The sequence below is a fragment of the Mus caroli genome, chromosome 19, assembly GCF_900094665.2.
Source record: "Mus caroli chromosome 19, CAROLI_EIJ_v1.1, whole genome shotgun sequence".
Lineage (NCBI taxonomy): Eukaryota > Metazoa > Chordata > Mammalia > Rodentia > Muridae > Mus > Mus caroli.
The window spans coordinates 24,946,986-24,970,972 of record NC_034588.1 but is presented as its reverse complement, the minus strand read 5'-3'; the positions used below and the strand labels follow the sequence as shown (position 1 = coordinate 24,970,972).

The 23,987-nt window shown below is 36.5% G+C and overlaps 1 protein-coding gene across 8 annotated transcripts in view; it reads left to right on the top strand.

Annotated features, from left to right (window-relative positions):
- The window catches only part of Rfx3 (regulatory factor X3), a 252,375-nt gene that overhangs the window by 82,357 nt on the left and 146,031 nt on the right, over window positions 1–23,987 (top strand). For 3 of the 8 annotated variants that reach the window (XM_021151614.1, XM_029472429.1, XM_029472435.1), the window contains one exon: window positions 3,043–3,101. The exons of the other annotated variants lie outside the window; for them this stretch is intronic. Coding sequence is in view for 1 of the 3 variants with exons in the window: in XM_029472429.1 (XP_029328289.1) it covers window positions 3,043–3,101 (59 nt within the window). In the remaining 2 variants the exon portion in view is untranslated. The remainder of the gene's footprint in view (window positions 1–3,042; window positions 3,102–23,987) is intronic. 8 annotated transcript variants of the gene reach the window in all.

Below are 23,987 nucleotides of genomic sequence, written 5' to 3'. Positions count from 1 at the left end.
TGTGTATGTGTAGAGGAAGCATTAGGGGCGGATTGTTTTCTTGGAGGGTTCCTGTAGGAAAGGATACCTACCTATTCCAGTAGGAAGTTTCTGGAGTTGGGTGTAGTGAAAGATGGACGTAGCAACTCTGTGAGTTATCAATTGTATCTTCCTGTACAGATACAAACACATAATTAGGGTTTAAGGCTGATGCTGTGTTATTACCTCCAGATGCTCAATATTTGATTTTCAATTATTCTTCATGCCTTAGGATAACTCAAAAGGTATTTTGGACCCTTAAGACAACTATAATTCCTAGATCTCAGAGCTAAATTGGCCCTTGGTATGTCTAAGCGTTTGTGTTAGTCTATTTAATGTCTGTTGGTTGAGAAATCCATGCTCAGCAAATATCTGCTTTTGTGAGATTATCAACTTTATGAAAATGGTTTTTAAAAATATAAAGGTACTTAGTTATCTCTACAGTAATTTCTTATATAAACCACTCATGTTTCCCTCGAGAGAGAGTTGAATGTTTCTGTAAAGTTTAAATATACGAATAAAGACATTTATATTTAACAAGAGAGCAAATCAATCCTAGAATTGGCAGGAAAGGAGAGTTCTGAGAACTTGAAGTACTCTGAATTGTCTAGTTTTGTTTTGATGTGAATAAAAATAGGAGATAGCATTCAGGAAGGAAGGATGTGAAGGCAGCTCGGTAGTAGGCTGTAGTGATGTCTCGCTTGTGTTCAGTCAACACTGTTGTACTGTAAGTTCTACTCAAGTCAGTTCTGTTCATTAACATTTTTTGTCATCATGATTGTAATCTTACTCAATTATTTAAAATTTTAAGATATGGAGTTTATTTATTTATTTAGTTAAGTTTTTATTTTTATTTTTTTTAGCATTGGGTCTCAACATACAGCACAGGCTGGCCCAGGATCTGGACCTACCCCTCTGCCATCTGAATGTTGGGATAAGGCATGCAGTGCCATTCCCAGAAAATTACACACACACACACACACACACACACACTTTTTTAGCATTTTATATTTATCCCAAATTCAAAATATGCAAACTGGGCACACAGAAGGGAACTATGAGTTGAAATAACTAGGAGAAAGAATAGTTTAAGGTAATGTAGAGAATAATTTCTGTTCCCGGAATTGGGTTCTAGTTGTTTAGCTGCTGATTTTACTGGTTGAGTCTAAAGATCACTGCTTTCTAAAGGAACATAAATACAGTTTAAATCACCTACATTTACAATACACAATATATGATTAAAAAATCTATTCTAGAGATGTCAAAGAAAATGCAGCTTTTGCTAAAGAGAAAAGGTAAATAGAGATGGTGTAGATGCTGATCCCCATGGAAAAGATTATGTGTAGGCATCTGTGCAAACACTTAAATACAAAAACAAGCACACAGTAGAATAATTATAATAATAATAAATGAACAGGTAAAAATCAATAGTATAAAAACGAAATAATTAAAACAGGTTGAAATTATCTAACTAGAATGAGCAATAATCAAAAGGTATTGATTTACCACCTGTAGGATATTAAGAAAATGTTAATTTCACATATATCAAACGTGTTCAATTCTAAAGCACCCAGCTATAAGAGATTAAAGGAAAATGAGCAGTGAATGATTCTGAAAGTCACATATGATGGTTTTACACATGTATAATAATTGAAGTTATAGTAAGAGAGGAGCGTGAAGGGAATATAAAGGACTGAAGGTTGAGAATGTAACATTTAAAATCAGAAAATGAAGTTTTGGAAATTCTTCGTGGTACAAATTGAGTATAATGTATCCTATGAATTGCTAAAATAGCTAATAATCATTCCAGTGATGATAATAATAATAATAATGATAAACATTTTGAGACAGGGTCTTACTATGTAGCCCCGGCTAGCCTGGAATTCATTCACTGTGTATAGCAGGCTGGCCTTGAACTCAGAGAGAGTAGTGGAATTAAAGATAATGTGTCACCTTGCCCAGCCTGACATAGTAAGGGACTTTAAAAGTATCTAACTGGCATTCACAAAGGAGCTATCAACCTTTTCTAATTTATGTATTTAAAAATACTATGTCATAAAGTCTGCATGTGTGGGTCCACTTAAAAGTAATTTTATATTTCAGATAATAAGCATGCAGGCACATTAAATGAACTACACAAAGCAATATAGATTTAAATTAAAGTTGACTGTTTAATCATCATGTTTTTATTTTGTTTGTTTTTGATAGGAGAAATATCATTTTTGCCTATCACAAAAGAAAACTTTTAGAAAGTATTCTTGCTGGGCGTGGTGGTGCACACCTTTAATCCCAGCACTTGGGAGGCAGGTGGATTTCTGAGTTCTAGGCCAGCCTGGTTTACAAAGTGAGTTCCAGGACAGCCAGGGCTACACAGAGAAACCCTGTCTCAAAAAAAAAAAAAAAAAAAAAAAAAGTTTTCTTATGGAAGCATACTGTTAGTTTATAATAACCATATTATCAGTTATAGTTTATTATTGTTGTTGTTGAGGCAAGGTTGTCTTCTAGGCTGAATTAAAAAGTTTGGTGGTCCTCTTGCCTCTGTCATCCAGATGTTAAGAGAACAGGCATGGGCCCCTGTTTGTGACTAAGGCTTTTACTTTATAAAATAGGCCTTAAAGTCTGATGACTAGATATAATTTTATTGTTAATTTAACCTAAATATATTTTGTAAAAAAAGTGTATGGTAAATTCAGCCTAACCTCATATATAAGTGTATGTGTATATATGTATGTATTTGAAACTCTGCCAATTATAGATGGGAAATGAATTGCAAAGTATAAAAACTGCTTCTACTTTCTGTTTCTGTCTCAGTTGATGGAACATTCAGTTATGTATTAGAATTTCCGGGTTGTTGATATTTCTCACCCTTACCAATATTTGAGAAGATTGTTGTGCTAAATAATTTCCAGGGACACATCTTTGTATATTTATTTTTTCTCTTAAATGATTTTTTAAAAAATGAAATTGAAGTGATTTTGCACCTGAAGTTCACCAAAGACAGCCTCCTGTTTCTTTTTTATTCAGAGATTTTTATCAGAGGAATGTAGACTGGAATCTGCAATGGTTCTCAAAATCCCAAAGTGGTAAGTGAGACCAATTAAGTCTTTTCTTACCAATATTTAGTTGTAACTTTTCTCTATAGTTCTTTACTGAAGTATTTGAAATGACAAGTGACATCAATTCTAGTGCTTACACATCTGATAACTTTAGAGTCTGGCTATTAGAAGCTCTGTGTTTGTCTTCCTAATGGTTTGGATTTATTTGGTACCTGGAATCAGGTTCCAGGAGAGAAGGAAGTGGGTGGGCAGGAGGCTCTCTGTATGACACTGTCCACATTGCCTCTTCTTTTTGGAGCTAAACAAACCACATCTCTAAATTGATGTGTGGTCCTAGTTGATCTTGTTAGACTGACAGTAAAGGGGGCATTTCCTGTTTCCAGCCTATCAGTTCAAGAATTAGAACTCAGATTTATGTTTAGTTTTGTAATCCAAGTGAAATGCTTTGGAGACTGGTATATAAAATACTAAATGTTTAAAAGAGTGAGGTCCTAATTTAAGCCTAATGAAAAATGAAGATTAGACCTGTGAAATTTAAGGATGTGACAGTGTAATGAATTATTTATTTATTTACAGTATTTCATTGAATTTAGGGCTGATATTGACAAAATAGATGGTAAGAATAAAAAATATTTACGAGTTTGAGAAATCCTCATAAGAATTATCCAGGGTTGTGAACCCATAACATTGGGAAAGGACTTGCTTAGAGTTTCCTGTGTTAGCACACAGCACACATACAAAAAAAGACATGAAAAATAAAGGTGTTATTGAGCTCAAAATCAATTTTCAAGTTGATATTTTAGGATTATAGTACATTTTTCTGTGTATGAAGTTTTTGTTGTATGAATAAAAAATGATTTGAAAATATTTGAAAATTTTTCTGAGGTGAATCTTGCTAATAGGTAGCTCTAGGTGCATTAGTATTTATGATTTACATCAAGCTATCCTTGAACTCAGGGTGGTTCTCTTCTCTCAAGCACCAGAGTTCTGGGATTGTAAGCATGTACCACCATGCATGTCCTATTAAAAAGCAATAATTTTAGATGAGATATGTTTATTTACACACACACACACATATATATATAATCATGGAATACACATTGAGTTTATTCTACTGTAAATTTACAAAAAAGCTTCAGCATTAAAATTGACTTTTTGGTATCTATATGAATGATCTTCAGGGAGATGACTTAGCAAAATAACTCACGAATTTTATCCAGTAGCAAAACACATAACTTAAAAGGTGACTGATAGTGTGCCTTTGGGAATGGTCCAGCAACTTAGACTTTGTTTTAACATGCTGATATATAATTCATTCTAATGTTCCTGGTATGATTTATTTGACAAATTATTTCCATATTTATATTGCTAGAAGAGGAGGTATCTGTCTCTGTATATTCAACAAATAGCTTAATATGCTATTGATTCAATTAGTGTAGATAATATTTTAACCTCAGATCTGTTGTGTCTGGATTGTGTGATCCCAGAAGACAAAAATGAAGTCAATTTCTTTGCAGCCCTTTAAATCTCAATTGAAAGTCTTTGAGAAATGTAAAAACTAAATGTGAAGGCAGGCAATTTCTGTATATCACATGTGGTACCATCCTTACCATTCTTCTGTAGCTTTTAATTTCTGCCAGAAGTCCTTATTTCATCTCATATTCCTACCTGGCCTGTGCAACAGTGAGAAAGCCCAGTTGTCCATGGTGACCATTGGAAGCACAGGGCTTGCTCTATTTTTCTTTCTCAGTAGTTTTCTTCTGTTGTTAGATACAACTGAAATTATATTAGAAATTATACTAGATAGTAAAGCCAGCTCTTGTGGTATACATTTACAGATACCAAGAATTCGAGGCAGACAGATCAGGAGTTCTGGTCTACCTTTGGTGGCATAAATGATTTGAGACCAGCCTAGGCTATAAGCAACCTTTTCTAAAAACCAAAAGGAAAAACAAAACAAAGAGAAATAAGCACTATAAATTACATTTTACTTTTCAGCAAGGTAGAATTTTATGATTAAGTTGTAAATGATAATTTTAAATGTTATTTAACAACTCTATTAGCTATTAATATGACCCAGCCAGCCCTTTCCCACCCTAATAATCAAGGCAGAGTCCTATCAATTTTTAAATCAACTTTAGTACCATTAGTGGACATATTACCCATAATCTATTTTTTCTGTGGTAGACTGTTAATTGTAGCTGTGTTCCCCAAGTATTTGCTGTTAAGAGTCCTGCCTGAGTTATTTCTGCTTTATTGCCTGTCCTCAGGGGCCATTTCACATGGCATGTGCTCCTGGCCTATCACATCTAATGGGAACCTCCCGTTCTCTCTGTTTTCTTTCTCCTTCTTCCTCCTCTTTTTCTGTTGTGTTCCTTACCTCTGACCCCCAGCTCTGTAACAAAAACCCTGCCTACCTCTCTTTTCCCCAGTAATTGACTGTAGCCACTTTTCTTTAACCAATAGCTTTAAATAGGGGAACAAGGTATACACAACAGAAAGTGGTAGACATGAGATTTCTCTCATCTGTGTGACAACCATTTCTTAGGATACAAAATTTAGCATTTGAATATATAACAGCACCAGACTAAACCCCAACATTAGATAGTTAATACTACCCAAGAATTCTACCTTCGTTATGTTTGTTTTAACAGCAATATGTCTTAATTAACATGTATTTAAGAAATACTGATATACAGGAAAATACATCTATGAAATTAGTGGTTCGAGACTATATATCTTACGTTGTGTATTTCACAGGCACATACAATATAATGTAGGAGACTTTTAGAGGACATTGATCCCATTCTCTAGCATGGTAAGACAAATTTAGCATGACAGTATAGTGCTTTGCTAGGAAGCTTGTTCCCCTCTGTCTGAGAGACAGTAAAAGTTCAAGACATGTGACTCATTATTTAGTACATGCTCTGATTAGAATGATTTCTGTCTCTTGTATATTTAGAATGTTCTGTGCATTTATAACTTCTACCCAGTAGAAGCTTATTTCTTCCCTTAGAAGCTAGCTTTCAGATGTGCAGAGACAATTATGCATGTCTCTATTTCATGCTCTTGATACTGGTCCAAATAGCACATTTCTTTCACATATGAATGAATTACCAGATACCACAGTTCACTTGGCCATTTTAGTTTGCACACAACCTGAGAAGGTTCATAGATGTAGCTAGCTACTGTGCCTTAGCATGACCTAAACAACCTGAGAAGGTTCATAGATGTAGCTAGCTACTGTGCCTTAGCATGACCTAAACGATAGAGTGTGCTATAGATATACTACACTTCGTTCAAGATGGAAATAGTTATCAGTTTATTGTATAATATTGGAGGAGAATTTAATTCTTAGTATTAATAAAATTTCACAATGTGACTCTTTTGATGAATTTGTGTTATTAAAGAGATTTACTAGATATGTGCAATATTTTGCTTTAACGAGTTTTCTTGGAAAGCAATTTGACATGTAGACGGTTTTGAATAAAAGAGAAAGGGTTATAATTGAAAAAATTGATGTTTCAGTAAATATACACATTTTACAGAAGTATGTGTGTATTTTCTAAGTTAGGATATTTCTCTCCTTTTTTTCCCTTTGCTCTTTAGGTTTTTAGTTTTGCTTTCTTACTGTTAAGAAAAGTTTTATGCATTTAATGTGGAATTTATAGGTTCCCTAGAAGAAAATGCATTAGAATCTTATTTCTAAATTATACTATTCTTTATTTACATTGGTCTCTATTTTACTTACATTAAGTAATAAACTGATTTTTTGCAACTGTATTAATTATTAATGCTCAATTTGGAAGAAAATGAATTTATTGCTAAAATGTTAACACCAATGATAAAGAACTAAAAGTTGCATTTTTTTCTGAGTACTCAGGTGATCCTAAAGTTTCTTTTCTATACGGAAGTGCTTTCACGCTGAGGTTGCTGCACTTACAGCACGCACTGCCTCTGGGTTTGATTGGTAGAGTCGTTTCTGCAGTCACTGTCCTATCTGCAGCCCGAGGCTTCCCCAGCTGGCTGCATTTGGAGCAGCAGCTTCAGAAATAAATGCCATTCTCATCCATTCCAGTTTTTATTAACTTTTTACTAAAACTGTTTATTTTCTAAAAATACTTTAGAGCACTCTCAAGAAGAAAAACAGGCAAATAAATAAATAAATAAATAAATATTTTTTCTTACTGATTTGTTACACACATTGGCTTTCTTACCTTTAGACTGTTAGTTACTGTATGTGGACTTGAAAACAAAAATAGAATTGCCTTGGAGTCATGTTCTGAGCTAAATCTGCAACTCCTAACATTCCTCACAAGTGATCCAGTAGAACCTCCATTGTAGAGATGCAGATAAACCCCAGGGTAAACTAAGACTCAGGGCCATTGCCCAAACGGCCTGTTTTGCCCTGCTCTCTGAGCCTAGGATTCAAATACAGTCCTGTCGGTAATACAAGATCGCTGTTGACCTTCTGTGGAGTGACTATAGTGCAGTCTGCCCTAGCTTACAGCGCAGGCCAAGAATATGTAACAGTGATTTGATTTCATGACGATAGCATTATTTTCAGATAAGAAACATTTTTGTTCATGTGGCATACAGGAATGTATAACATTATAGTTTTCCTGTTTTAAAATTAATAATTTGAATTTGAATTTGTATATTTTTTAGAGAATTTTTTAAATTAGATATTTTCCTCATTTACATTGCAAATGCTTTCACCTTTCCTAGTTTCCTCTCTGAAAGTCCCCTATACCCTCCCCGCCTGCTCTCCAACCCACCCACTCTGCTTCCTGGCCGTGGCATTCCCCTGTACTGGGGCATAGAATCTTTATAAGACTAATCTTATAAAGACAATCTTTATAAGGCCTCTCCTCCCATTGATAACCAACTAGGCCATCCTCTGCTACATATGCAGTTAGAGCCATGAGTCCCACCATGTGTTTTCTTTGATTGGTGGTTTAGTCCCAAGGAGCTCTAGGGGTACTGGTTAGTTCATATTGATGTTCCTCCTAGAGGGTTGCAGACCCCTTCAGCTCCTTGGGTCCTTTCTCTAGCTCCTTCACTGGGGACCCTGTGCTCCTTCCAATAGATGATGGATTTGTATTGTTGAGCCAGGCTGGGGTTCATTAGGTAGCTGAGCATGAGCTCGTGCTCCTGGTTCCCCTTCCTTCTCTTCCCAAATGGGAGCACTGCACATGTTGCCAACAGTTTTGGCTTTTCCTGGATTTTAATGTCTGTAGCGTTCTGGTTATGACTGTGCCCCTAAAGTTTATGCAAAAAGTAGTTGTCAGGACCCCCCCCCCAAAAGCTTGAAAAATAAAATAAATGGCATTCCTGATAGTTTCTATACCAGAGCAATTTAGAAGTGCTATCTTGTCACTACTGCTTTGTTGTATGGAATCTTTTTATTTAGCATGGTCAGCAGAGAATGTAAGGGCAAAGAAAAAAGAAGGGGTGTCTAGTTAGTCTCAAAACGAAGAAAATACTGTTCTTTTATGTGTAAGAGAATCTATTCAGTGAGAAATAAATTTTATAATGAAAGAGAAAGCATTTTTTATAATTAACTTATTCAGTTGTGTTTAAGAAACATTTTTTTGTAAATGTAAAAAACTGGCCACATGTTAAGTGTGGCATAACCATAATATCTTGCATGTGATTTTAGATATGTAAATATTACAGTACTGTTGAGTTGTAACGGGATACTTGATAATACCATAATAAATGCTACATATACTTCAGAATTTTTGTAAGGTATTTGTTTCGATGTTGCTTTAAAATCCTTCGTACTTCTGTGTACATTAGGTCTACAGTTCTTAAGCTAATATAGTCTAACAGAACATATTGAACCATTAAAGAATTTAAGCAGTATGGGTTGTTTCAAATTTACCCTTACACAATAGAGATTTTAAATCTTTTAAAATGAAAGTGTTAGCACAATAAATACATAGAAGGAACTGCAAAATAAGGATAGTTAGTGCATGCTGTGGAAAGCCTGTAAATTGCCACAAAACCCCACAAACAAACCCAACACACCCCCAAACCGATTATCCTCACAAGCGTTTCATGCAATTTGACAGTGAAAAGTGCACCCTGTAAAAGCTGTTACACTAAGCACTTCATTTAAAAGGTTTCCTTCTCACCCTGAAATTATACTTACTCCCTTCAAGTGAAGATTCAAAATTTGTTCCCTGTTTATTTTGGTTGCAATTACTTACGTGTTGATTTTTGCTGCCCCACCCCTCTTCCTGATAATCTAGAAAGTCTTTTGGGTTTCTTCTTTGCAATAAACACACGATCCATACTGTAGGTTCCATTCAGAAATAATAATAAAATCCTCAGCCTGCAACAAAGATACCCTGTATGATAATAAAATAGAGAACCTAGCATACCAACTACCCAGGATAACACAAAATAATGTAAATGGGCCCTAAAGCCCTCAAAATATGTACAATTGTACAAACATTTAGTTGGCATTGCCACACACATTTGCATAGTTTGATTTACTTGAATTTTTGTTAAATGCCTTGAAAAAGTGCCTGATTCATTTATGTGAGAAAGACACTTGGAAACTTGTAGGCGAGATTCTGACTGTGGGATTCTGTTCTCTGTGTGATATGAGTGTTTCTTTCCCTGTGCAACAAGGGCCCTGAGCATCTGGCTGCATTCCCTGTTCTTTGTGACAGCCTTCTCGTCTTTTCTAAGCCTTGCTCTGTTACAGCTTTAAAAAAAAAAAAAAAACAAAAACAAAAAAAACACTGGGAACTAAAGTCCTGAGTTTTGGTGCCAGCTCTGATACTAACCAATAGACGCATTTGGAATCTTAGTCTCAGAGTCTGAACTGGGAGTGTGAGCACATAAGAATTTTAAATGTTGATATTGGGAAAGCGGTTAGTTACCTGATAATTGACTATCCTCCTGAGCCCAAAGAAACATTTACTGAGGAGTGATTCATTTACCAATGAATAGTCCTCCTCAAATAAATTTATTGAAACATATATTCACTCACTATCCATTTTTTTCATTTTTTCACTATCCATTTTAATCTACCAACTAGTGTGATGCATCAGTTTGCTTAATATCAAATTATTAACTTCTTGAGATGTGTTTATATTGCATCTGTCTAAAGTTTATTACAAATCAGTCTGGATAGAATGGCTTTAAACACTGGAATTTTTAGTGGCAAGTATTAAGTTTGTTTGGTTTTAATATTTCTTTATAATAGCCGTTTGACCCCAGATATTTTGTAATAGAATTATTAGTTCAGTTCTATTGAATCCTAAATTTCTTATGTGTATTTGATAACTGCATGTAGTTACTTTAATGCTTTTAGTATGTTAAAACAGAAGATATGTCCTACTGAACTATATGAGAAAAATAATAATTTAGGTTCATAAAGGATTAAGTTGATGGAAGACATTTACAAATGAAACAGTTCACATTGTGACTTATAAACTCAAAGGATTCTAGAAATTTATATATAATTTGATTTAAAACAAACATTCTCATTCCCAAAAGTTACTGTACCAAAGAATAATGAAATTTTCAGATACAGTATGCAAAGACATAGGCCAAGATTGCAGTAAATCTCATGGTAAATTGAAACATTGGACTTATCAGTCCTAAAACATCAAATAACTCATCCAAAGCTTGATAAACCTAATTATTTAGTATAGTTAACTGTCAATATAACACAAGTTTTAAACAAACAAGTTTTAGGTGAACTGGGGAATTTGTTACTTGACAAGATGGATTTATTTTTGGCATTGTAAACCTAGGCTTTTCATTTCTTTATTATCCTTCCTGCCCAGGTTGGAGGAGGCAGGGCATGTGGCACAGTATGAGGCTGGGAGGGAGACTGTCCATGTTTTAGGTATACGTCCCCATCCCCCAGCCATACCCTATAACTGCAGTTCGAACCATGTTGAAATTCTATGTGTATATGTATTTTTATGTTGACCGATGTATGACCAAGGGTTGTTTGAGAAACTAGCAAAGTTAAAAAGACCTATATGAGAACCAGAAAGTTAATTTTTACACTCACTGTGTCTTGCCACTGTAGCGAATTTTGTCTCTACGAGCATAGAGATGTCTATGTCTCTGAATGAATATATCAAGTTGTGCAGCAAGTTCTTGGCATATGCCAAGAAGAAAATGGCCTTGTGCTCAAGCAGGGGCAGAGATAAAATTAAATTAGAGAACCTTATTCTGGCACTGTAATGCAGTAAATTATTCTAAACACTGGTGTTTGTTTTTGTTTTTATTTTTACTGCATTCTTACTAAAGGCCCCACCCCCACTTCTCAATTATTACCTTTCATTAAAGGCACTGCCATTAGGCTGTAGACTTAAGTGTATTCTCTGGAACTTTCTTGGAAGAGGCAGGTTGTGTTTGAATAAAAAGGGAGCCACAAACTGTGGTGCCTGTGCAGAAGACCACTGACTGAGACTCTCCTAAAAAGCTTCAAGCCACTCCTCTTCCTTTAGAAGAGTTGAAGTGGGATTGTGAGATTTCAAAAAGGAATATATTCCCCAAGTCCTGATTCAAATTCCAGGCTTAATTGTATTAATGCCCCATTAATTAATGCCCCAGAAGATTATAGTGGCCATAGAATTAAATGTGTATGTGTGTCTGTCTGTCTGTGTTGGAGGGGAAGCAGTGCTAGGGATCAAAGATATGGCCTTGTGCTGCTAGACAAGTGCCTTTCCACTGACCTCCTTTCTCCAGCCCCAGACTCAATGATTTATAATAATCTTAGCTGGGATATACAGAAAAGAATAGCTCAAAGTACCTTGTTAGGTACTGTGAGCTGCTGAACTAGAAATGGAGGCTTCTTAAGAGGATAATATATCATGGAAGATTATTAACTAGGTTAAAAACTCACAGCATATCCAATTATTGTAATGTAGGACTACATAAGAGTTAATCTGTCAAACATTTACAGTGTCATATGCTAAGCCGAGTACTGCGTATAGCTGAGAGATAAAAAGGAAAACAAGGCAAAACCTCTCTTGGACCTTAGGGATCATATATTGCACAACATCCTCATCTTCTTTTCTACTTACACAACTTTGCTGCTGATAGGATTATTTAAATACCATGTGTTTTTTTCATCCATAGAAAAATGGAATAATAATTGTATGTTCTTCACAGGATTTCCAAAAAGATGAAATGATATACTTAAATTCTTTTTCTAACCATCAATTCTTTTATTTTCAGATTATGAATACTTAAATTCTTTAGGTAAAATGTTAACTGATTAGGAAGTGGAGGCTTTCTGGAATACCTTTTTTCTGTAGGAAGTTTCAGTACTTACTAAGAAACATTGGGAGAGTATCAGTTGAGGATTGGCAAATAAATTTCAGATGATTAATTAGGCATGAAGTTGACAATCACTAATAGGCTAATTGCTTATCCTTAACATTTCCTCTATGAGAATTAAAGCTCTGTTAGTGTCTGTCTAGCAAAGGAAGTGTAACAGGGCCCCCACCTGTTCTGAGATGACACGGTTAGAACACTGGTTCTGAAACTGCCATTCAGGGAGCCATTTGCACTTTTTAAAGAAGTAAATGATGCATCTGAATGCTCAGAGCAGTAGCAAAAGATTTGATTTGTTCATTTAAATTTAGTTAATCCTTATTTCTTTATTTTAAAAAGTAGGCACAAAGCATTTTGAAACTTAAAAGGGAGTTATTATAATAATACAATTGAAATTGAAATCACATTAAAAATAAAGAAAATACATTCTTTTTTTTTTTTAAAGATTTATTTATTTATTATATGTAAGTACACTGTAGCTGTCTTCAGACACTCCAGAAGAGGGCGCCAGATCTTGTTACGGATGGTTGTGAGCCACCATGTGGTTGCTGGGGTTTGAACTCTGGACCTTCGGAAGAGCAGTCGGGTGCTCTTACCCACTGAGCCATCTCACCAGCCCCAGAAAATACATTCTTAATGAATCCCACTGTTGCAGTGGTAGAGCAGACAATTATACTTTTACAGAATTTTAAGTATTAAATACTTAATGAAAGCATAGTACTGTTTCAATAGGATCTTAAACTCATCCTCTTTGGGGATTTATATTTGTATTCAGTGCCTTGAATATCCTTGTGTATTAGGTACTCTGGCATATTTGTGGGTGATGAGGTAATCACAGTCCATGTGCTCATGAAGTTTGTTCTTTGCATGTCAAGATGAATAATTACACTACAGTTCAAAACAACAACTGATGCACATAGAATAATGGCAGATTGCTACAGACTCACTGGAGAGGACCCCAGGCCTAAGCTTGTTAAGAGGAAGGGGAAGGAGTGATAAGTGGGAAGCTTAAGGGACACAGGATTTATTCTAGATCTAAAGTTGAAGATGAAAGAAGCAAGGAGGAAAACATTGTTTGAAGCAGAAGAAGCTCTGTTGTGGTACATGTGGGCTCCATCTCCCTAGATTGTATAATCTTGGGAAGTGTAAACTGAAGCTGGATTCTAAAGAGCCCCTGAAGTCTCAACAGGAAGTTTACAGTTCATCCTGAGTACCTAGGACCTTGAACCCCAAGGATCTGTGTTACGGTAGGATGGAGATCCAAGAATAAATGTTGAAGGCTAATTAGGAAGCAAAATCATTGGAGTAGGTAGTTGATTAAACTCAGGAGATATAAAAAAAGAAGTCTGTTTCTTATTAGTAGATTTCTTTGAGAAATAGAAATACCAGAGTAACTAGATGCCAAGGTAGTTCCTCTTGTCTGAAGGAATAAGTCAATCTTAAACTCACTGCGATCAGACTGGAACTAACACATCCACATTTTTGGCAGAAATGTAATTAGCATGATGAAAATTAAGCTTGTCTTTGATGATTAAATTTAACAATTCAGACTTACATGCGATGAAAAAAATTCAACAAGTAGTTTAAAATAGTGAACAATTCAGTAGAATTATTGAATATGCTTATTTATTGGGAAGTTAACTACATACAGTTGATATAAATGCTAGATCCTTCAAAACAGTATTAGGAAAGTAGAACATAGATCCCAAACCCAAGTTGTGTGTGTGTTCAAAGGGGAAGAAACTTTTGAGAGAAATGAATGCGCCAGCAGATTGGGATAAAAGCAGAAATATAGAATCTTGTGAAGGAGCTTTTCCAGAAATAAGAGGTTGTTATTAATTCAGGCAGAAACTAAGAAAGGTATTAGAATAAGATATTTCTGTTAATATCTTTGGAACAAGGATTCTCGGAGAGTGATGGCTAGAAACAGATACCCAGATGACCTGTAGAGTTGACAAAGTAGATGATGACATTAGGGTGTTCTTGTAAACAAATGTGGTTAGGAAAAGAATTATTGTATTAAGAATACTTAACTATTAATATATTTGTAGAGTATGAAGAATTCTATCCATTCTATACCCACAAAAACCCAGAAAGTTTAGTGAGAAGAAAGAAAAAGAAGAATGAAACTCATTTGTGTGGATTTTTATCTTTATTTAACATGTTGTCTAACATGAACTTCTGTCAATCATAAAGAATTAAGTTGATTTCTAAACATCTGCTTTATTTCAGTTAGGGATATTAAACATGTATGAAATGACATAAGAGATTATTTCTTATTGTAGTACTATTTTAAAATGAGTTTTAGAAGAAATTACTGTTTTAAAGCCAAGAAAATACTTTAGACTAAGTTATTAGATCAGCCAGATAGAGTGTATTACTAATTCTCAAACTGCTTCATGAGAACAGTGGTTCTAAATAATTACAAATATTATAAATTTTACTTGCTTATACAAAGAAAGATTTTAAATACATTTAGGTATCTGTTTAGATAGTAAGTATCTAAGTGAATCTTTGAAGGCGGCTAGATACTTCAAGTACATTTCTGTAATGAAAGATGACGTAAGTCTTTTCTGTGATTGCTGGCATTAAGTTTTGCAGTAAATGCTTCTCTGTCTCTTTGTCTCTGCTCCCCCTCCCTGTGTGTGTGTGTGTGTGTGTGTGTGTGTGTGTGTGTGTGTGTGTGAAATACAGAGGGTTTTCTTTGAAGGCCACCCACTCAATCACTTTTTTTTTTTTTTTTTGCCAAAAATGTCAGTGATGAGAATTTAATACTTTAAGCTACTGTACATTTAAAATGGGGTATATTGTTTCCATTATTAGTAGTGTTATTACACAGTATTCTTTCCCCTTTGTAGATGGTGTTGATTGCTTTGAGCCTGTCGTTTGAATAGTTCGGAATTGCAAAAGAGTACTCTCTACTTTATACAAAGAAAAAGAGATGGGGAAAATCCTTATGTGGGCAAGAAATTTAAGTGGAAAATTGACTTTGGGGTGTGAAGAAAAGAAAGAATCCCTGCTCTTGCTTTTTAGTACCTTATAAAAGGCAAATACAGACTTTCTGTTAGGTGCTTGCTTCTCCAGTAGTTCTCATAATCTCCCTGCCTTTTGAGACAATCTTTGCCTTTCCTTTGTTGCCATCCTAGCACAGGGATACCCTATTTCAGCAAGCATAGGCTTGTTTGTCAACCCAAAGCATGATACTGGACATGTCCTTTTGTGTGTATGCTGGAGTGGAGGTTAAACTTCACATTGTGTGTGATGTTTTAGGAATAATGTACTCATGACGCCAGAGAGTAGAGTTCATTTTCCTTGCATATGTGAAGTCCTAGGTATTACCCCAGCACTGCAAAAACAAACAAGAGACTACTTTCTTAGAGGAACCAAATACTTGATGTGTATTTTCCAGAATTTCAATCCAAACCTTTGTTAGAGACATTCTTGCCCTTATCAGTTGTTTTCAAAGGGATCAGAAATAAATCGCATGTTTTAATTACTGATTGGACAGTAAGTTTGGGAAGTGTTGTAAAATGGGTTATGTCATATTTGAAAGTGTATAATAATATAGATTTCCTGGCTTCCACACAAAATGGCAATGATTGTGAAACTACTAAGAGTGAATTTAGAGACACCCTTCAGGGATGTCTTACTTAATGTTTTGCGACAAGATCTCAGGTCCTGTGGAATATACTATGTAACCCAAACTGGCCTGCAGTTTGAGATTCGCTGCTTAGCTAGGTCCTCAGATTACAGCCATTTGCCAGCATTCCTGGCATCTGGCAATATTTAAAAAACAAAACCAAACCAAACCAAACCAGAGTGGTCTGTTAAAAATGTCCAGAGTGCTTTTCAAGAACTGTTTGAGAGATTTGAGTTATTAGCAGTAAAAAAAGAGAGGTAGAACACCTGACCTGGGACTGAACAGATCAAAATCAAATCCATTAGGAGGCATTTTACTGATGGGAAACCTGTGTTGGGTAACAGAATTTATGAAAGACTGTTTTGCATTGCTCCATCTTGAGACTAGTTTATTGGTCACGCTAAGGCGGGTTTCTAGTACACATGTTCCTTTTTGTTTGGATACACGTGTCTCCTATAGTCTCAGTGACCTATAGGAGAACTAACTTGGTAGCTAAGGATGACTTTGAACACCTGATTTTCTTGCTTCCACCTCACAAGTGTTGGCTTTAGGCATGTGCTACCATTCCCCACTTAATACATGTTGCTTTTGACCAGCAATTTTAGGTTTAGCTTGAGACCACTCAAAGTTTATATTCATTGATCTTTGATGGCTCTTGGACGTTCCAATGATATCATTGTCCCTTTTCATGGCCAGTTACTGAATATGCCTCAAGAAGGTTTCCTTAAGCATGTGGTTGTATCATGGGGTTACTTGCTAATTCAGAAGTTGGGTTTTATGCTTACAGTAGTGTATCTATCTATTGTATTTTACATATCTGTGTAAAAATCTATTACTGGGATGTTAGAGCATGTTTCGACAGTTGAGCAACTGAGTTTCTTATCATTGACTTATACAAGTGAAGAGATCAGCAGTTATGAAGCATAGTGCCCAAGAGGCCCCCAGAATATGCAGACTTATGTATTCTAAACAAAATTTAAAATTTTTCAGATTATATATTAAAAATATTTTTATTCTTTGGGAATTTCATGCATTGATACAGTGTCTTTACATCATATTCACACCCCTGCTTCAACTCTTCCCTCCAAGTTCTTTAAGATCTGATGCCCAACACCTACTAACTCTATGTCCTTTTTCTTTTTAAAAATTAGCCACTAAGTATACTTATGCAGCCTATATACTCATAGGTGTGGGGCCCTTTGAGAGTCACCTACCAGAGTCCACACAAGCACATAGAGCTGATGTTTCATCCCCAGTGTCTGTCAATAGTTAGTAGCATGGGAGGACATGCAAACCCTAACCCCATATTGGACTGTTGACCAACTTAATCCTGTAAAGGTCCTCTGTAGGCATAGACTCAGGTGAGTTTATGAGTGCGATGTTCCTGCCATGCCTAGAAGATACTGTTATTCTCAGGTTATTTCTGACCTCAGTCTTGTCTCTCCCATTCCCCCTATGGTCCTTGATCCTTTGGTGGAAGAAATTTTTGAAGGTCACAGTCATATATAAATATATATAAAAATATATATATCAGATATTATATATGTTTATATATCATATAGGTATCTTATTCTTATGATATATATGTGTTTTTAAATCTTTAATTCTTTCTTTTAGTTTCCAAACTCTTTTGTTTTATTTTGTTTTTGGTTTTTTCGAGACAGGGTTTCTCTGTATAGCTCTGGCTGTCCTGGAACTCACTCTGTAGACCAGGCTGGCCTTGAACTCAGAAATCATCCTGCCTTTACCTTCCCAGCTAGTTTACAAACTCTTGACTGGCCATTATTATTAAATTGAGACAAACTTGGACTTGAATCCTGCTTATGTATTAATACCTCTTTGTTATTAATAATTATTCAACAATTAAAATAATTTAATCACTTTAGACTATTTAGGATATTTATGGACAACTTTAGAATTAAATATATATAAATCACCTGTTCCATAGGTGACAAACATAGTAACTTGTCTAAGTATCTGTATAAATAGTGGTAATACATTTATGGTGAAATAGTGCTCCTTAGCTTTTCTTTTTTTCTTTCTTTTTTTTTTTTTTTGCTCGTTAGCTTTTCAATTCTAAGACTTCTTATTTACTTGATAGATTCAGGTTGTTCTGAAGATTGGATGAATAAATAGGGAAAAATATCTTACTCTGTCTCATAAATTTTTGTAGAAATCTCTGTATATTATGCAATTTTGTTTCCAGAGTCAAGAATAGAGTTGGCATCCTTAGGGAGTTAGTTTGTTTAGCTTTTCTTAATTTTCACCACTGTTAGCTGGACACTGTCTTTGTGGTGGTTGTCTGGCCTCTATCATCTGGGCAAGACAGCCGAATTTTAATTCAAGAGAGTAAGTTGGAGAAAAGGCTGGAATGGCACTGTGCCCGATGATGGCCTCTTGATAACCAGTTACAAAGCAAGTGGCAAAACATTTTTCACTGTGCTTTGTTGCTTTGGCTTTGGTGGTTTTGGCTTGTTTTATTTTATTTTTTTATGTAATTAATCTTTTAAGATAAAAACAGTCAATGGTTTTTTTTTCGTATTTCATTTTTTGAAGAAGAAACAATCTTTTATAATCTATTCTGAGTCAAGGCAAGAATTAAGTAAGAGAAAGCCTTTGTTGAAAAGTGAAAAAAGTTACCCAGGCAACCGGTGTTTGCCACAAGTGTGCTGATTCATCATCTCCAACATTAATCACTGTCATTGATTATCACAGACATATGGCTATAGAGGAGCCTATGCCATTATCATTTCCTCAGCTTTCCTAATGATGAACTTAGCATGAGAGATTTACTGTGCACCCTTCTAAAATCATGCTTTCAACCTTAAAGTACAAACCAGGGCTATTAGCATACAGAACGACCTGGGCTTGCTTTGTATATCCCTCAACTACTTTATCTCTTGTTGGGATAAGATTTCATTTTGCAGTGCACAAATTTACCCTAAAAATATTCTTTAAATAGAAGACTTGGGCTATGGCCGTAGTATATAGTTCTTTCAGTTACTAACTTCACTTCTCTAAGTGAAAATCAAGTCTTACTGTCTTGCCTCTGTGGGTAAAATAACCAGCTCTACATATTTTAAGGTTTAAAAAGTCATCGTGTGATTATTTAATGCATATTAAATGGAATACATAGACCATTTAAGTTTTTAATTTTTGTCGCAATTTGGGCTGTAAACCGTGGCGGAAACAAATTCCTCAATCCCAGTGGGAAAGGTTCTATTACTTTTATTTATTCATAAATGGCAAAAGCAAGTAAATGGTAAAACAGGCCCTCATTCATTCGTTCACACAAGCACTCTCTCACTAACCTTTCCAGTCTGGCAGACGTATCCTTTGCTCCCAGTGGTAGCATGCAGGTAGGTAAAGGTGCAACTCCATGTTCCTTGCTTCCGATCCTCTGGAGCTGAGCCGAGTGTGCAGGCTTTGCTGTCTAAGCAGTGGATGGCCGTGTCCGGATGGGGTCCACGCAGATTTATTTTTCAACCCGAAGTTTCTCCTCTGGGCTCTCAGGAGTTGAGCGATTTTGCCATGCCAGACCAGAGTTTTTAAGCTAAATTTAGCCAATTACAACTAGGGAGTTCCACACATTATTTCATGCCCTTCTTTATCACTCGCAGGCACACACGTGCTCTCTAAGGCCTGGCTCTCAGTTATCTTGGGCCATTGGCGGTCCCATGGCGTTGTCCCACATCGGGCTCAGGGCAGTAGGCGTGCATCCTTTATCATTCTCGCCCATTCTCTGAGACTTGGTTTTCATAACTATCTGTAGCCACCGGAAGTGCAACTGTGGTAGCCTCCGGGCTGGCAATTTTCACAGTTTCAGGAAAAATGCCCTCTGGGGCTATGTGTTCTTTACAATTTTTATTCAAGTAGTATATCCCTTTATCTATGTGAGTGTATGTGGTGTGTGTGTGTGTGTGTATGGTGTGTGCGTGTGTGTGTGTGTGTGTGTGTGTGTGCAGGCAGGCTAGAAAAAGGTGTTGGCAGATCGATTGGATTGGAGTTATAGAGAGTTGTGAATTGACCGTTGTGGGTGCTGACAACCAAAATCTGTTCCTCTGAAAGAGCACTAAATGTCTTAACCCACGGAGCACTCTCTCTAGTCCCATCATACCCATTCATTTTAATTAATGGGGGTTTAGCTCATCCTGATTTGAGTGTTAGTAATAAAAGCTTTATGTTTCAGAATCTCTATAATGGTATTGGTTTTCTTTATGTAAAAATATACCGTCAAGCTATTTTTTCTCCAGTTTAAAACTAATAATTTTTACTTACGAAGGAACATTGATTGCTATGATCTTACGTTGAATCAGTCTTCTAAAATTCTTATAGTTTATGCGAGCATTGCCATGTTGTTTTACCATAAAGTACACTATCATAATAACTTTGATTTATTTGGTTTAAACGGGAAGTGGAATTAGCATCTTGGTCTTTCTATACGGTAAAAGGAAGAAGCAATTTGAAGATTAAGCTGTATATCTTTATCACATTCTTTATTCAGAAGGCTGAGTCATTTTAAAGGAATCACAGAGTACTCAGCCTTTGCTTTGTGTGAGAGAGAGGATTTCAGGAAGGAAGAGCCCAGGAAGTGCTGGATGGACACAGTCACTTATAGGCTTATAAAGTTCTGTTTGATAAACAATTGACTAGGTCAGATTATTAATCTATTTAATTTGGCATGTTCATTGTATGTGATAAAAGGAGTCCAATTGTGAATCTGAGTGTGTTAAATAATCTTCAGGGAGCCCCCCACCCAAAGGACATTTGAATGCCTTAAAACTTGAAATAAGGCATGTTTGTTCCAAATACACTTGATTTGCCTAGGTTTGCCCATCAGGTTGAAGAGATGCTAATTTGTTACATTCAGCAGCTGGGTTTTGCAATATTCTTTTCCTCCTCCTAGGGGCTAATTAGCCTTCTTTCAGAATGTGGCCTATTTAGCCTTAGATTCTCATGACTCATCCAGAGCTGGCTGTACAAAGCAGAACCCTTAGCAGGCGGGTGTGTCCAACTGCTTAATTAGCCAGAATAAAAAGGTCCTTTGTCAAACAAGCGTCTGTTGCCCCTGACACACCTGACAGGCACATTAGGCAAGGATGACTAGGCGGAAATTGTGCTTGTCTCTCCTGTAAGAGTATACAACTCATTTACATGTGGGCTACATCAGTGACAAACTGCAGGGGGTTAATTTATCAAAACAGAGTAATGTGACTGCATTTGTGATCGATAAACAAATATCACTTAACAGGCACTGAAAGACAAAAACTAAGCAAGTTACCCCAGGCGTAAACAAAACCTCAGAAACTTCTGCTGGTGGATGAGAGAAAATGGGTTATAAGCACCAAGTGTTGCTGGGGAGTTGAAGCAACAGCCTAAGGTAGCAGGCTTCAGGCACTGCCCTCCTGTGAGAGAGAGTTCTCACTTTTCACAAATGGAGGGGAGTCCCCAGAACACTACAGTGTGTCAGTAGGTTAAAACAGTCTGTTAACAAGCTTTCCTCAGAGGATTATCCTCTCCCAGTGTGCTGTACACTGTGATTGTTCTGTTCAGATTAGGTCCTCTGAGCTCGTGAATGGAAAGTACTTCTGGAAAAAGAACATGTGTTAGAATCCCAAACCTTTCTCACTGCCACTCCCAGGCTCTTTGTTGAGAAACTGTCCTGACCCAAGGCTGCAGCACAGGACACCCAGTAATCGTGGGTTTTCAAGTCAGACAGAAGTTGAGTGAATTCCGATTCTTCCTTTTTCTGCCTGCATGCTTTTAACATTTTTTTTTTTTTTNTTTTTGAGACAGGGTTTCTCTGTATAACCCTGGCTGTCCTGGAACTCACTTTGTAGACCAGGCTGGCCTTGAACTCAGAAATCCACCTGCCTCTGCCTCCCAAGTGCTGGGTTTAAAGGTGTGTGCCACCATTGCCTGGCTTTTAACAATTTTTTTAAAATCCCACCCATGTGTCAGTTTACACAGTTGGTAGCTAAGGATACCATCTGCATCATGGGCTTCCTGTGAGCATAAAGCTAGCAATCAATGTATGTAAGGCATTAGACTTTTTTCTGCAATCAGGAAAGGCTAGACCTAATTGCAGTTACGGCCATTTATGGGAGTGATGGGATGAACCTGGCAGAGTTTCTTCTTCTGAGTTGAAGGAGGTGTTGAAACTGGAGAAGAATGAAGCAGTGTCTGTCAGGAGAGCTTGCTCAGGGTTTAACGTCATTGACTGTCCTTGGAGAGGATGGTTCCCAGCACCCACATGGTGGCCCACAACCACCCATAACTCCAATTCCAATGGATGGAAAACCTTTTTTGGATCTCCTAAAGAGTCAGGCATGCATTTGTTGCACATATATACATGCAGGAGAATCACTTAAACACATAAAATGAATACAGTAAAATTTAAAAAGCTGGTCAAAAGCATAGAAACTGGGACTAAGCAGAAAGTATTCTGGGTTTGACTGATACTTGGTGCACTAGATTGGGCTTTTGATGCCAGCTTGGATGTAGCATAGGCAGAGCTGGAAGACGAATAAAAGGTTCTCTCCTACAGTCTAGCTTTACACTTAAAAACGAGCATTTCTCCTTACTTGTTTAGTTTACTCCTGTTGAATAGTTGACATATTTTCTACCTTTTTCACTGCCTCATTCTAAAACTTAAATCACTCTTTTTATTCTATTTGTGCCCTGCTTGTTATTAAACTCAGAGATTCAAATGTATCCTGTGAAGTCGAGAGCATGAACTTCATTGTAGTGTCAACCCTTTCCTTTATGTTTCCTGTGTGTGTGCTAGTGAGCCAGGGATGGGATTGGGCATCTCCAGGCCTCCAGTTACTCACCTATAAAGTGAAGGACATCATAATTTCATTAATTAGTTACAATCATTAATACAAAATAATGGCACATAAGCTCATCTTGGCACAGTTTTAGCTAGCTCTGTGGAGAGCAGGAGGGGATGTTAGTGTAAGAGGTGTCACTGTGGAAACCCATGTTTAAAGGCTGAGTCAGAGGACAGGAGAAGCCCTAGCTGGCCACACATGCCGTCTGAATCTGTACACCATACAGACAAGGTCTCCTGGTCATCCGAAAGCTGGCGAGACTGAGCACCCCAGCAGACGCTATCTGTGCCTGGGCCATGCCTTGTCCTACAAACGCAAGCCTTGCAGACACATCTAGCTCCTTTGTTATAGCACAAAATGTAATCAGTATTCTGTGTATACATGATAAATCAAAGGACCCAAAAGGTTTTTGCATTCATTTTTGGATTGCTGTTTTTCTCTCTACTTGTCATGGAAGGGAAAAAAAGAAATAAAAGGAAGAGATAGGGTTTCTAATTTATGTATTCTTCTCCTTTAAGAAAAAGATAATTTTGAAGGGGATAGCCAGTGCTGGTATCTAACTAGGGCTAAGTAAGCACTGTTTCATTGAACTATAACTACTAGCTTTGGCTTCCAGCATTAGAGCATCATTGTCTGCCATCATCCTAGCCAGATGAGAATTTTGTATACAGAATCATGTAATTCTCATTCACTCTTAGGTATCTCCATGGTTTTAATGCTACTCCAAATAAAAATTTATTGACATTATTTTTACATTTGAAAGAGCCACAATTTGTTATATTTCACATAAAAATCTTGATTTTTCAGCTTCTTTTGAAAAATCGCAACTGTTGTCTACACAGTGGCTTCCTACATATCCAGGATATCTTAAAGCTGCGTATGAGCCCATCACTGTAAATGACCCAGGAGCCACGGTCCTCATTGTTCATGCATCTCTTCCTTCTTCAGTATAGCCAACACCCCTCAATTAAAAGTGAAAATCAGGTCATTTTGTGAATTCCTTTATTCCTGAGTAAATATGTTTGTAAAAAGCCGGGCGTGGTGGCGCACGCCTTTAATCCCAGCACTTGGGAGGCAGAGGCAGGCGGATTTCTGAGTTCGAGGCCAGCCTGGTCTACAGAGTGA